Source organism: Cryptomeria japonica, chromosome 11 (genome assembly GCF_030272615.1).
Source record: "Cryptomeria japonica chromosome 11, Sugi_1.0, whole genome shotgun sequence".
Taxonomy (NCBI): domain Eukaryota; kingdom Viridiplantae; phylum Streptophyta; class Pinopsida; order Cupressales; family Cupressaceae; genus Cryptomeria; species Cryptomeria japonica.
The window spans coordinates 299,716,813-299,731,860 of NC_081415.1; the positions used below are offsets into that span (position 1 = coordinate 299,716,813).

The 15,048-nt window shown below is 35.8% G+C and overlaps 1 protein-coding gene across 1 annotated transcript in view; it reads left to right on the plus strand.

Moving 5' to 3' along the window:
- Positions 1-9,575, plus strand: part of LOC131072161 (cyanate hydratase) — a 62,053-nt gene extending 52,478 nt beyond the window's left edge. Inside the window, exons 3-4 of the mRNA XM_058008241.2 lie at positions 8,854-8,962; positions 9,163-9,575. Coding sequence (XP_057864224.1) covers positions 8,854-8,962; positions 9,163-9,198 — 145 coding nt within the window. The 3' untranslated portion in view covers positions 9,199-9,575. The remainder of the gene's footprint in view (positions 1-8,853; positions 8,963-9,162) is intronic.
- The last annotated feature ends 5,473 nt before the right edge of the window (positions 9,576-15,048 follow it).

Below are 15,048 nucleotides of genomic sequence, written 5' to 3' on the forward strand. Positions count from 1 at the left end.
GGAATCCCTCATAAAGAGCTGTACGAAGACTGGTCAATTGGAACCTCATATGCATTTTTCTCTGAGAAGAAAAGCACATATAAAAACATCATTGTAAGGAATTGGCTTCTAAAGGTTCAGAAAGGGGGTCCCGGTTACCCAAGCCTCTTACCAGAGAGCATTTCATCACAGAGGTGCGAGACATTGTAATATTGTTAAACAGACTCAAAGGGAACTCACACTCTTTCTATTGGGAGGATTGGATGTACTTCTATATTCAGGTGTTGTTAGCTGCTGAGAAATACTTTGACTAGGCGAAAGTTTTGCCGAAAGCCTCCATGAGGGTTTGAGCAACTTTGTTGGAATGTCTAAGTTTTACATGTCCTCATATTTATTTTATATATGGGCTTGTACCAGAGAATGGACGGGGTTGCATAATGAACCTTGGGTGGACGGCATGAAGGTTTATGATTATTACCCTTACCTGCAACAATAGAGACATGCAGAAAATTTCACAAGGTGGAATGATGTCTTTGCAGGAAGGCTTGCCTTTGAATTATAGGGAGACATAAATACAAGAATGTCAGCCGAGGCCATGGAGCTGGTTAGTATATATGGAAGCTACTTTATCCAGTTTCCCAGGTTTACTTACATTAGAGTGGGGGGCTTTGAAGGTGAACCATTCAAATTGCCTAGGTATGCCTTTGACAGTTATGTGCTTATTGAGGTTTGCAGGTAGTTAGCCCACATTGACAAAAGGTTAGGGAAAAAGGGTAAATCCGGGGTTGCCTTTCCGATTGAACTTGGTTACTACAGTTGTAAATCTGTATCTGATGCCTTGAACCTAGAATTAGAGTTCAAGAAAATGAATTTGCAGCCCTACATTGCCAGACGGAAATTTGATAGTAGGGGATATGCTATAGAACATCTAAATGTTGATGACCATTTCTCCCATGAACCTCAATTAGAAGATTACTGGGAAAATTGCTGTGATGATTTTGAAGTGAGGAGGAGATTGTGGTCAAGATTTACTTTGCCGTTGTTCATTTAAGTTTTATCCAGTTCAAAGCAAACAATTTCTTTTTAACTCTAGGGTAGAGTTTGACAGTTTAGAGTTATTTTCAAACGAATTATTGGCCTGGAGGCTATAAATGTAATTAAGCAAGTTTTGTTTAAGGTCCGAAAAACTTTGATTTGAAGGAGTAGACTTAATCTTCTTTGAATTCCAGTGTAGACATTTGATATATGAATGAGATGATATATTTTTTATGATCTTGAAATCTATGCGTTCAAATGATAGAGCAATCTCTGTTGGGATGTATGCTTGTGTACAAAATATTTTACTTCATTATCAGTTCTTCATAAGTCTGTGAATTCATTGTTTAAGAGAATTAGTGGTACATTGTTATTTAAAGGAGTTTAAATGATTCTGGTCCACCTTGTCCGGTGAGGCATGAGCGAGTATCAATCAACATTTATGCTACATTGAATATGCTTCGTGAAATAGGTTTTACATTGTATTGAAATGCTCAAGGTTTAAGTTTGTGAGCTTTGCATTTATTCTAATTATCTTGTAGCATTCTTATTGTGTTGACAATTGAATGTGAATGCCTTTCTCGCTTTCTGGTGAAAAGTGTGTCTCTTTTTGAGTTATTTGCATAAAACCTCATTGAAAATCTTACAAGGAGCTGCACTCTTATGCAGAGGGTAAACCGAAACTCAGTTCACCCAATTGTTGGTTCATTTGCTTTTTCATGAAGGGTATGCATTAGTCATCATTTTAAAATATATAAATATTAAAGGAAAGGCAAATCTGTTAGCCAACATTATCCTCTCTTGAATAAAGTCTCTCAAATGCTATGCTTCGTGATCAAATGAGACAACTCCAAGGTTTCTACTGTCAGGTCATGACTCGTGGATAAACTCAATGGTTGATGTGATTGCTGGTAATCCAAGGGGGACTTATGTTGAATAATTGAATGCTTGAATTGCTGGAACTTAGTTCTAACTACTAGCTAGGAAAACTAAAAAAAAAAGAGCAAAAGAGATGGGTTCAAGGACTGAATCACAGCGATTTCAACTCATTTCCATTGCCCCCTTGTCCAGGTTTTGGTTAGTTTTGACCTTCATTTTCCTAGCTTTCTGAGCAATTTCGGGTTTCAGATCAGTCATTGCAAGTAGGAACTTTTTGCTGTCATTGCAAGTAAAGTCACTATAACTAGGAACTTTTTGACCTTATTGCAAGTAGTAGGAACTTTTGGATGGCATTACAAGTAAATGCACTTACTTGTAGTCAGGTCTCTAAGACCCGATTACAAGTTAGTTCATTGTTTTAAAGTTGTCTTGCATTGTTATTTGCAAAGTCGGGTCTTTAGAGCATCATTACGAGTTGCATTATAACACTTGCAATCGGGTCTTTAAAACCCGACTGCAATTAAAGTCTCTTTGGTGGTGCATTTTTGTGAAGTTACTTGTCAAGTCAAGTGGGGGTTTTACGTCCAACATTTCAAGTAAATCAACTTTACTTGTAATCGGGGTTTTGAAACCCGATTACAAGTTCGCTTTATAAAAGGAAAGAGACACACTTGGTCACTTGTAATCGGGTTCTAGAAACCCGACTGCAAGTGTGTAGGTTTTTATTCTATTTTATTGCAAGTTAAAATCACTTGCAATCGGGTCTCTTGAATCCAATTGCAAGCCCTTCATGTTTCACTATTGGCAATGTATATTTTACTTGCAATTGGGTCCTTGAAACCCGACTGCAAGTGTGCAAGTACTACCTTTTCACTTGTAATTGGTCCTCCAAAACCCAAAATTGGTCCAAAATGCACTAAAAAATGCTTGAAAATGAATCTCTAGATCCAATTACAAGTGCAAACTTGTATTTTCCCATTGCACATATGAAGTTGCATGTTTGGTCTCCACAATTGCAAGTCAATGCTCTTGTTTTGCCACACATGTAATGCAGTCCTCAAAACCCGAAATTCACTTGTGAGCCCATTTTTGCATCAATTTATCCCTTCCCTTGTTAGTCTTGTTTGCACACATGATCGATCAAACCAACAAATCAAGGCATGAGCATTGTTTTATAACATCTCATCTTGAATAAGGTGTTATGGGTTCTTCATCAATGAACAAAAGAAGAAGAGATACAACAGTAATTCATGGGGCAGTCCGAGGGTCAATAATCCTCATGAAGTCATCTAGTGACAAAGTGAATCAAGCATGGAGAAAGAACACAACGAAGAGAATAATTTCCCTCTTGAAGAAATGGTACTACCCCAAGCATGTGATAAGGTTGAAGTTCGTTGGCCAAGGACACAATGACTATCAAGGGTGCAAGTTCTTGTTCCAGTTCAAGATGCCATTCCCAAACCTGAGCACTTCAATCATAGAGTGTCTTATAATAGCATGAAGATCAAATAGAGGATGATGTAGATAGAGTCGTGTCTCTGGACACTTAGTTTCAATTATGCATTTGTTATTTCATTTTGACAAATTACATGTAATGTTAGAAATTGTAATTGCAAGAGATCATATCACTTGCATTCTTGTAACCTGTAATTGTATCTAAAAAAATTACAAGTCGAAAGTCAGTAGGCTGTAATTTGAATAAGTCATAGTTAGTTAGTTAGTTGTGGAATAAGTCTCAGTTGGTTAGACTTCTCCCACATTTTGCTCTCGGACCTCTTCTATATATAGACGAGGGTGCTCTTTGTAATGATCATCTTTTGGCAATGCAACAAAATTCTGCCAATTTATATGTGCACTCTAAGACTTTGAGTTTAAATGTAAATCAAATTGTTTTCAATAAAAGAGGCAAGTTGTGTTGAGACTTTGTGCCAATTCAAGTTGTTATGTGACAACATTTTCTAGAATTGATCATGATTTTTGTTCTTTTGTTCAAGAGGGATTTAAATTCAATCTTGCAAATTTGAGCTACTAATTGTGTTTAGAGTTATAGGTTTGGTTTTCAGACTTGGTCTTGCAGACTTTGAGCTACTTATCACGTTTGAAGCTATTGTAGAAAGCTCAAGTAAGGAGATAATTTGTAGACTTTGTGCTGCTTTTATTTTTAAAACCTGTGCATGTAAGGTGAAGTGCATCATATAGATAGACTTTGAGCTGCTGTGTGTTGTACACTATTAGCATTTTGAGAAGGTTGATAGGACAGTAGAAATGCTGAAGACTTTGTGCTTTCATTTCTATTTTCCCGTCCCGGGGAAGTGACGGAAGTCTTTGTGCTTTCATGGAAACTTTGCTTCCCTTTATGTTCTAAAAATCCTACAAAACGTTTCATTTCTGTATTTACCGTTGTTGGTGTAACTTCTTTTCTGAAACAAGAGAAAGAATATCATCTGTTCCTGAAGAAAGAGAATAAGATGTTATCACACTCAAATTAGATTAGTGTTAGTAGTAGAGTGTTATCATATAGACAGACTTTGAGCTGCTGTGTGTTGTACACTGTTATCATTTTGAGAAGGTTGATAGGACAGTAGAAATGCTAAAGACTTTGTGCTTTCATTTCTATTTTCCTGTCCTGGGGAAGTGACGGAAGTCTTTGTGCTTTCATGGAAACTTTGCTTCCCTTTATGTTCTAAAAATCCTACAAAACGTTTCATTTCTGTATTTACCGTTGTTGCTGTAACTTCTTTTCTGAAACAAGAGAAAGAATATCATCTGTTCTTGAAGAAAGAGAATAAGATGTTATCACACCCAAATTAGATTAGTGTTAGTAGTAGTAAATTAGGAGAGTTTTATACAAACACATTGTGGTTGAAACCACAATTTTGCACATCCTCCCGGGTGTACAAAATTTTCAACCAACATTAAGCAATGATTTTGATCTTTTAACCAGCCTAGTAGACATTTTCTTATCATCCAAGATGTCCGATATAGATGCAAGAGTCCGGTTGAAGGTGATTTGATCAACTTAGACACATGGAGAACATAAAACCTTAAGCATTTCTTATGCTTCGTTTTGTACACAACCTTGCCTTTGCCCATTGACATGGCATGAGCAAGAGAAGAGATCAAATTGATGGAGAAATTGTTGGAGAAGTTGATGGAATGCTGCTGGAGATGGCGATTTCAACTCATTTTCATTGCCCCTGGAGAGGAGCGAACTTCCTTTGCTACTTGGGAGGAGCGAGCTTCCTTTGCTCCCTCATAGGAGTGAACTTACTTCCTTTGCTCCCTCATAGGAGCGGCCTGACTTCCATTGCTCCCTCATAGGAGCGTAGAGGAGCGGGCACACTTCCTTTGCCCCCTTGGAGGAGTGAACTTCCTTCCTTTGTTCATTCAAAAGATCGAATTGATGGAGAAATTGTTGGAGAAGTTGATGGAATGCTGCTGGAGATGGCGATTTCAACTCATTTTCATTGTCCCTTGAGAGGAGTGAACTTCCTTTGCTACTTGGGAGGAGCAAGCTTCCTTTGCTCCCTCATAGGAGTGAACTTACTTCCTTTGCTCCCTCATAGGAGCGGCCTGACTTCCATTGCTCCCTCATAGGAGCGGGCACACTTCCTTTGCCCCCTTGGAGGAGTGAACTTCCTTCCTTTGTTCGTTCAAAAGCCTGAACTTGCACATGTTTAGAAAGAAATCAGGATAAAACTCAGAAATCAGATCTGAGAATGATTAAATCTTACTTAAAAGTGAATATTCAGAATGAAAGTATTACTTAAAAGTGAATACTCAGACTGAAAGTATGATAAAATCAGACCTTGGAGATGAAAATAAAAAAATTGAACAAAAGAAATCCATTTCAGATTTTAAGATTGATATTGTGTTTGATCAAGGTTTGTGTGTTTTTTAGGTTATAGAAGCAAGGAAGAAGGACCTTTATCACTTGAAGGAGATGAAGACTCACGCATCAATGCCAGCGTGTTCAAATTAAAGACAAGTGCGACAGGAGGTCAACATCAATATCAGCAACGTGAGAGATAGAGTAAATACAACATGAGAATGAAGGCACTCAAGGGAGAAATTTTTTCACAATCTTGAATTCCCTTCGGGAATCCAAGAATCAAAGTCAGTACATTGAGAAGTTAACTCCAACCAGGTGTATCATTCACCAAGATAGGATCATGAGCAAGACAAGATCAACCAAGGGCATCACATAGTCTACATCAAACGTGATCAAGGAAGAGAATAGTTCCAGAAGAATTAATCAAAGTTAGAAGATTAGCTTAAACAACATGATATAATTCGGGGACATGCCTTCATCATCATCACTGCTAAAATTTGAAGATGTTTAATATCAAGAGATATTGCTCAAACACTTTGTGTTGATCTACCAAGTACAAGTGAACTGAGGTGTCATCCTAGTCACTGCTCACCAAATTAAGGAGTTCTACATCAGCGTGACCAGATGCAATGTACCTGACTCACCCATGGGGACACAAACTCCAATGTACCTACCCTCACTATCTATTGGCCAAATATTCAAGAGAAGACGTGTCCAAATTTTGTAATTATTTCATTGGCTAAGAAGAGTTTGTTCCAACAAACTCTAATTAGGGTTTCATCTTGTAATCTCGGCCATTGATTTCATACCGATTTGAGCCTTTGAATTGTAATGAGCTCTCTATTTAAGGCTCAAACTTCTCATTTGTAAAGGTTAATAGAAAATAGGAGGTTAATAGCAAGTTAATAATTAGCAGTTCAAGAATAGTTTAGTAGCAAATAGCAGCTAGAGTAGAATAGGAAGAGAAGGCAGAAATTGTTGCCAAATTTGTAAATAAACATTCTTTTCATTGAAGTTATGTTGGAATGTGTTGTTTCTTCTACAATTGAATGGTTTCTTGTTGCATCTTCATGTTAGATAATGATAATTAAATGAATGAAAGAACTTTGTGCATGATCAATGGTGAAATTCATATATCCATACTACTAGCAGTTTGTTGATTGTAGACTTGCCTTGCGTAGTCAATTGGATCTATTTAGCCAAGCTTTACTTCAATTGCTACTTCTTCATTGATATGCATCGTCTTGATGGTGTCTATGTTCGTGGTGGTGGTTTGAACATCATATGCTTTCCTCAGGAGATCACACTAAGCTTTGTGGAGTTGTTGCTTTGCATGTCAAAGCAAGGCTTAGTGGAGTTTCACCAAAGGTTGTCCATTGCTTTTGCATTCTAAGGATTAGATTAGACTCCTTGAACTCATCTCTTTTGCTCCTTTTTTTTAATTTTCCAAGCTAGTAGTTAGAATCTAAGTTCTAGCAATTCAAGCATTCAATTATTCAACGTTAGTCCCCCTTGGATTACCAACAATCACATCAGCCATTGAGTTTATCCACGAGTCATGACTTGACAATAGAAACCTTGGAGTCGTCTCATTTGATCGTTAAGCATAGCATTTGAGAGACTTTATTCAAGAGAGGATATCCTTTCAATTTTTATACATGTCTATTGGATGTTATTTTTCATTGGTAAGCAGCTCCCTTTTAGTCATGAACGGGTCTCAGGTTTGGGTAAGATGTAATGACCAAGGAGTATCTGGGTAAGATGTAATGACCAAGGAGTATCTGTTATGTCAAAATCAGCCAAGGTTTACACATAGACTGATTGATGAAGCATTGCAAACCTAGAATATCATGCAATATGTTACTAAAATGACTTGTCTCTCCAGAATTTGTACTTGGACACCCAATGATTTACCACTTGAGCAAAACATAGTGGATAATTCTTTATTGAATTACTTTCTTTATTTCTTGTGGGCAATATCCTACATTTCGTTAATGATCAAAAATATCTATAGAATTACAAAAAGTTTGTAATATTAGCTCTCAATATGACCTCCCCAATAATATGCTTGAGCAACTTTCTCTAGTCTTTAGAACTACCCTAGGAACACCACATGACCTTATCTTCAAAGGTTGAAGCTTTTGGTGCTTGCCACATGATAATTAGCTGCATAAATAGAATATTATAAAATATCTTACTCATCTCTTAAATACTATCCTTGTGATCACTTTTTGACATTTTGTGCATTTATCTTGTCTTGGTATCAAGGCATATTAGATCTATCTCATACAAAACTCCATGTTTTCTATCAATGCTCTCCCTTAAATTAAAGGTCTTAAAGTTGGCTAGACTTTTAACTTATTCAAACTTCTAAGTTTATGATCTATGGCAGCTTTGTTCCATCAAAGAGACCCTCGCCTGATTTGTATACATTGATGACTAAGTTTTTGGCGTAGCTTCATTAAATTTATAGAAAGAGGTAAATTAACGAAGATCTGTCATCCCTTTCCCAGGTTTCATTTTATTGCTATAATCAAGCCCAAGAGTTTGATCTCCTTGCTAGCCTTTATTGCTTCCTTACTGCTGGTTTTTTGCAAGCTTGTAAACAAATTAGCCATATTTATTATATAACGATTTTGAATAGTAATACACTTTTTTTTCTAGAACATCTGTCAAGCACAGCAAATTTTGAAACTAGAATGTTGAAGATTAATTTAGTTATGAACTTGCATTACGGTATTAAAGATTTTAACCTCAGCATTTGCACTTTTTTTTATTATTGGATATTAATTCTTCAATGCAAATGGTATTTGATTTATAGTTATTCTCTATTCTGTGTTCACCACATCCCTCCCTGTTACACATCTTTTAATCTTTCACAAGAATACGATTCATTTGTCTTTAGAATCTATTTTTCTTCCTTCACATTCATTTTCTATATAACTAATCTTATTCAGCCAAATGGAGAAAAGTGTACCAGCTTGTGAAGAGGGAAAATGATAAAGCAATGATTGCTCATTAACAGGCTGACTTTTTTCTCCCAATAAATAAAATTTTGTACTTAAGAATTGCTAAGTATGTTTTTTTGACAATATTTAATTTAATTTTCATGTGATTTTCAATTGTAGAATGTCAGCCATAGATTTCTACTGTTCGGTTGATAAAGTAAAAGGAATAGATGGAAAGGAGCGTGTCGTTTTGACATTTGATGGGAAGTACTTGCCCCACGTTGAGCAGGTAACTTGACAAAGGGCCAGGAATAAGAACTATCTGGTTTTTGAATTCCTTGTTGCTATTGCTGAATAAGTTTTGGCCATTTTAAGAATCATTTCTTGTATGGCTATGATAAAATATTTCAAACTGAAGAATCTATTGTAATGTCATAGCTAGCAAATTTTTATGATTCGTGCTAATTCCTCCTGTTGGAATCTCAACAGAAATCAGAAGAAAGTGCTGCAAAGTTGCTGAAATGATGAAATATAGAAAGTTCTTGGGCATTGGGCTATTCTGCAGGCATAATGGCAAACTTCCTTATGGAGCTTTAAAACTATCACGACTTATGGAGGTCATGAACATTTTCCTAAATAGGCTCTTGGGTAACTTTAAAAAAAAAATATAACCAAGGGTGAGCAAGTTTCTCCGTGGAGAACCAAATACTTTGGTATTTTAAGCTGATGGTACTTATGATTGATTTTCAAGTTGATGGAGCTTTGACTTTCAGAGCAAATAAGTATACACATATAGTATGCAACATACCTTCAAGAAAGAGATGCCTGATAGCCTTTTCTTGCACTTGTGCTTTTCTATGATACAAGTTGATGAAATTTATTGGGAATATGTTTGTACTGTCTCTTGCATGTTTAACTGGAAAAGGAAGTAGTGTTTGCTAAAATCAATTTCGTTTGTACTTTGTTCTAGTGCAATGCTTAAGAACTAAAAAATATTACTTATGTCAGTTCATAAGCACCGCTGCACAATTTCATAATAGTAGATTATTTGTTCTTACTGACTTTAGTCAACTGCTTTTGGAAGAAATAAGTTTGATAATTTCTGCACAACATGCCGTGTAATCTCATAAATGATATAGTGAATTAATGGAGATCTCTAGCAGTGTTTCATCAAATGATATTTGCTTTTTTTTTCTCAAATTTTTAATTAATGCAATAATACCGTCTGCCACAGTTTTAACTGAAACTTTTAGTTGATAAGAACCATAAGGCATTCAAATTAATTAAATGGTAAAGAATAATCATCTTTGAGTCCATTGTTGGGGGATGAGCAATGGATGGAATGGTTTATAACTTTATTAATTAATCAGATTTGTGTGATAAATCTTAAACACGAGAATGGGCTTAATTATAAAAAATTCTGTCAGATCTAAGTAATCATTTTGTGTTTGATATGTATAATTTTGTCTCTTAGCTTTTAGCATTTTTTTTTCAGTCAACTATCTGTAGTAAACCACTTTAGCTACATTTGGCATGTATCAACCAAGATCAAGTGCAAAACTAGGCTGTTATAAATCATGGTCAGGATTTTCCCCTGGCTGTGAAAAGGCATTTTGATCATCTATAATTGTTTTTATATGTAAAGTCCAGGTTTATGAATGACTCATATTATAAAGGATCCAAAAACCAACCAGGAATGTGTTTACATTTAACCATATGATAAACTGCTCCTTACGGAAGAAAATTAGAGGCATCCGATTCAAAAGTTGCAATCTCCATTTCATTATTGGAAAGTTAAATGCTGAGGATTAATAGGTAATGTCCTCCGAACTAGAGAAAATAATAGAAAAAAGTTAGAAGATCTGATGAACCATTAATGACCATGTAAAGACATAGGCATGAACAAACTCACAATTTGAAACCCGAAGCCAAGAAAAGAAAAAAGGAGTTGAAATAGAGGGCTAAGAATCAGTAAATATTTTGTCTCTTCATTGATCTCTTTGCATAACTTTGAGCCATCCTTACCAATAGAAGGCCAATATTAACCCATCCTAGTAATGCATGGGTGGTGGCTTAGCCACTAAAAAGACCCACCACAACTACTACCATGGAAATCTTCTTAGGGAACACCCTATTTCCTCATAATTATTATATTGCATCAACATTTGATCAAGCCCTCTCTAGTAAGGCCCAACCATTTTACAACCCTAGTAGTACCCCATACACTTTAATTGGAGACATTCATGCTATTCTTGGCATCCAATGGCTTCATTCATTAGGTGAGATCACCTTGAACTTGAAGACAATGGAGTTGAAATTTCAAGATTGTGTTAAGAGGAATGTCTAATGGTGGACATTGTGTTGTCGTATGCAAGAGAATGAAGAGAATGTTCTATCATGGGAAAATAAATAGAGTCAAGACAAAATGAAGAATGACATGAACAAGAGTCTGGAAATAGGTTCCTAACTTTTGATAAACCCTTGCTTGACATGGATGTAGAGTTAACATTTTGTAACAGATTTTTTTCGTAGACATTAATTGGGAAGAATGTCAAGAGAATAAACTCTTGGAAGAACAATTTTCTCATGACAATATCTTGGATCATCATGGCATGATGGTAAACTTTGTAGGATTGCCACAAGGGGAGGAGTACAATCTTGATTTAAATAGTATTTGTATGGAGAGCATTAGTTCAAGTGTTGAAACTTTAAGCATCACCAAAATCTCTCTAGACAAAGTTCACATGAACATTAGAGTAGTACAACATAAGCTTGTTGGAGCTACTTCTTTAGTGAGTATGTATGCTAGAGTTTATCAACAAGGGTTATGGGAGATTAATGATGATGGAAGGAATGTAACATAGGGAATTATGGAACAAAATTTTAAAATTAATATTGTTTTCTTTTTAAACAATCATCATACAATTCCATTTTCATGCTTACAAGTGGATTGAAGAGAATTTTAGTCAAAATTTGGAGTATTGCTCCTTTCGTGACTCTTGGGAAGATATTTTTAGTTGATAGAATGTTCATTTTTTAAAAATTTTCCCTAAGAAATCAGTTTTGCAGCAATTGTTCCTCTTTCAAGGTGCTCATAATAAAATAAATAAATAAAAAAAATGTTGTTGATTTTAAACTTGAATAGTTGGAAGAATGTGCATTTTCAGACCACTCAATCATTGGAGATAGGTAGTTTATGGTTTCAATTGAAAGGGATGAGCATTTCAACTAACCAAGTACTACATTGGAAGGGACTTCAAGCACCAAATAGTTGTCATTTCTTGTTTTTAGTTTGCATTTGTGGTTTGGACCAAAGTTTTAATACTCGGACTTGCCATGAACTCGGCAAACCAAAAAAATGGACTCGGACTCGTGAAAGACTCACGAAAGGACTTGGCAAAAAAAAAAGCCGTAGTTTTACAAAAAAAACATAAAGAAATTAATGCATTTAGAGAACATAGAGCCATAATTGAAACATTACACGTGTCATATGATCTCCAAACACTCAATATTTGAAATTTCATCATTCATACTCATAGTTTCAAACTTAAAAATGTATAATAGCAACATAAGTTTATAAATGCTAACAAAATTACATATAATGATATGTCCAAATGTGAAAAACAATAATGAACAAACGAAAGAGAAGACTACATCTTCCTCTTTGTACTTCTCCTAATATAGCTCAATTTTGATATGTCCAAATGTGAAAAACAACAATGAACAAACTAAAGAGAAGACTACATCTTCCTTTTTGTACTTCTCCTAATATAGCTCAAATTTTCAGGCCTTGAGCTAGTAGTAGTTGTTAGAATGCTCCGATACCAATTGTTAGAATGAACCGGAGGAAAACTAAGAGAGGGGGGGTGAATCAATTTTCCACAAGTTCAACAATTATTGCAAATTATAAACCTTCTACCAGAACAAAATGAAAACAACACAGTGAAAGATAAAGCGTGAGAGTACACAACACACAACACCAATATTTTGATGTGGAAAACCCGGTGAAGGGAAAAACCACGTTGGGAAACCCTACCCACAATTAGATAATACTTCTGCAGCAGTAAGTGAAAATATTACAATGGGGATTGCACTTGCAATCAGGCCAACTGTCTAGAGGACACTCCTCAACACAAAAGGGAAGTCTCATTGACTTACATAATCATCAGACTACAATCCGGAGGAAATGAACTGTGGAAATAACATCTCCTAATGCTTGATTACAGTTCCGGTTAAGCATAGATGTCTGCCCTGCAACACCAAACTCTCCACAACACTTTGCTGAATGATATATCCCTATTCACACTTTTACCTCTCTTTAATAATGCAGACATAGTACCTATGTCAAAATTACATAAGCATATCTCCTATATATACAAATCATCAACCTTGATAACAAGGTCGGCTAAACCCTCAACCCTCAACTCATAATTACAAAGACTACATTACACGATACAAGGATCGATCACCAGACCAATATTATGATTTACATTACATAGCATGGTCCTAATTCAAATTCCCAAACAATTACATCCACCGGAAATCTTGTCGAGATCAACTGCAACACGTTACACCAACTGGGAAAAACCCTCAGTGTCAATAACATAGAATATCCTACCAGACCCAAATAGGATCACCAAATCTTCACGCCAGCCAATTGGAAGCCACCAAACAATTGGGACATGATCAAGAACACCTTTAGCACGTTAAGAACCATTTCAAGAAGCAAATATCACCAACCGGGACCAAGAACATCAACCGGTAGTCTAGAACATAATCAATAGCTTCCGGAGCACCAAATCATGAACCAATTGAATATGACATACATATAATCATCATGAATATCCTTCCAAAACTGAATCCAACAACCTGAACATACCGGAGAAAAATCTTTGACAACCTTTGCTAAAACCATGTCCAACCGGAGTAGGTTGACAACCAACTGGAGCAGGTTGACAACAATGACAACACATAATCAATTTTTGCATATTGCCAACAATCTCCCCCTTTGGCATTGATGGCAACACTGAATGTGAAAAACATCCAAGTGCCAAGGAATGCCAACAATCTCCAAGAAACTCTCTCCCAACATAACAACAAAAGAACTGACTGATCTCTCCCCTATACTGGAATATGTTTTATGTTTTTCACATGGACATCTCTCCTCCTTGGACATCAATGACAAAGGGTTGATGCCAAGGTATTGAACTAGTCAACTGACTACTCCCCCTGAGTAGCAACACCATCTCATCAACCCGGATCAAAAGATATTTATGATAAGCTTACCAGATTGATGCATCTCTACATCTCTAAGTCTCTTCCGGAGGGGTGGTGACCCTCAATTGATTTATGAGACATTCAAAAGTATCTTTAAGCAATGGTTTTGTTAGGATCTCTGCAATCTGTTTCTGAGTGGGCACATATACCAATCTGACTTCCTTTGCTTCAACCTTTTCTTTCAAGAAATTATATCTTATAGATATGTGTTTTGATTTGGAATGAAATACCAGATTCTTTGACATATCAATAGCAATTTTATTATCATAGTGAATAAGAATAGGCTCATCATAAATTACCTTTACATCCTTCAACATTTGCTTCATCCATAAGATCTGAGTACAATTTGTTGTAGCAATTACATATTCAACTTCAATAGTAGATAATGAAGTGCATGTTTTTTTTTTGCTAACCCATGAGACTAATTTATTTCCAAGAAAGAATGCACCACTCGTAGTTCTCTTCCGGTCATCAACATCTCCTGCCCAATCTGAGTTTGTATAGGCACATAATCTGAAATCATCATCCTTTGGATACCATAACCCATAACTTGTTGTTCCTTTCAAATATCTGAATATCCTTTTAACAACAATGTCATGATTTTCTCTTGGATTAGACTGAAATCTAGAAGCAATGCAGACAACATTCATTATATCCGGTCTGGTCTAAGTCAAGTACAATAGTCCACCAATCATTGGTTTGTATCTAGATGATTTCACTTTAGGAGATTCATCTTTCTTTGACAGTTTGCAACCAGTTATCATAGGGGTTCCAACTGGTTTTGAGTTTTCAAGTCCAAATTTCTTTAGCAATTCTTTCACATATTTAGTTTGACAAATGAAAATACCTTTATCAGTTTGAGTGATCTCCAAACCTAAGAAAAATTGCATCTCACCAATCATAGACATTTCAAATTCATTCTTCATGTCATTGGCAAATGTCATGCATAGATTTTCTTTACCTCCAAAAAAGATATCATCAACAAAGACTTCAATGATCAATATGTTATTATGCTCAATCTTATAATATAAGTTGCTATCAGCATTACCTTTGCTAAATCCGAGCTTCAAAAGATGTTTATCCAATCTAGCATACCAG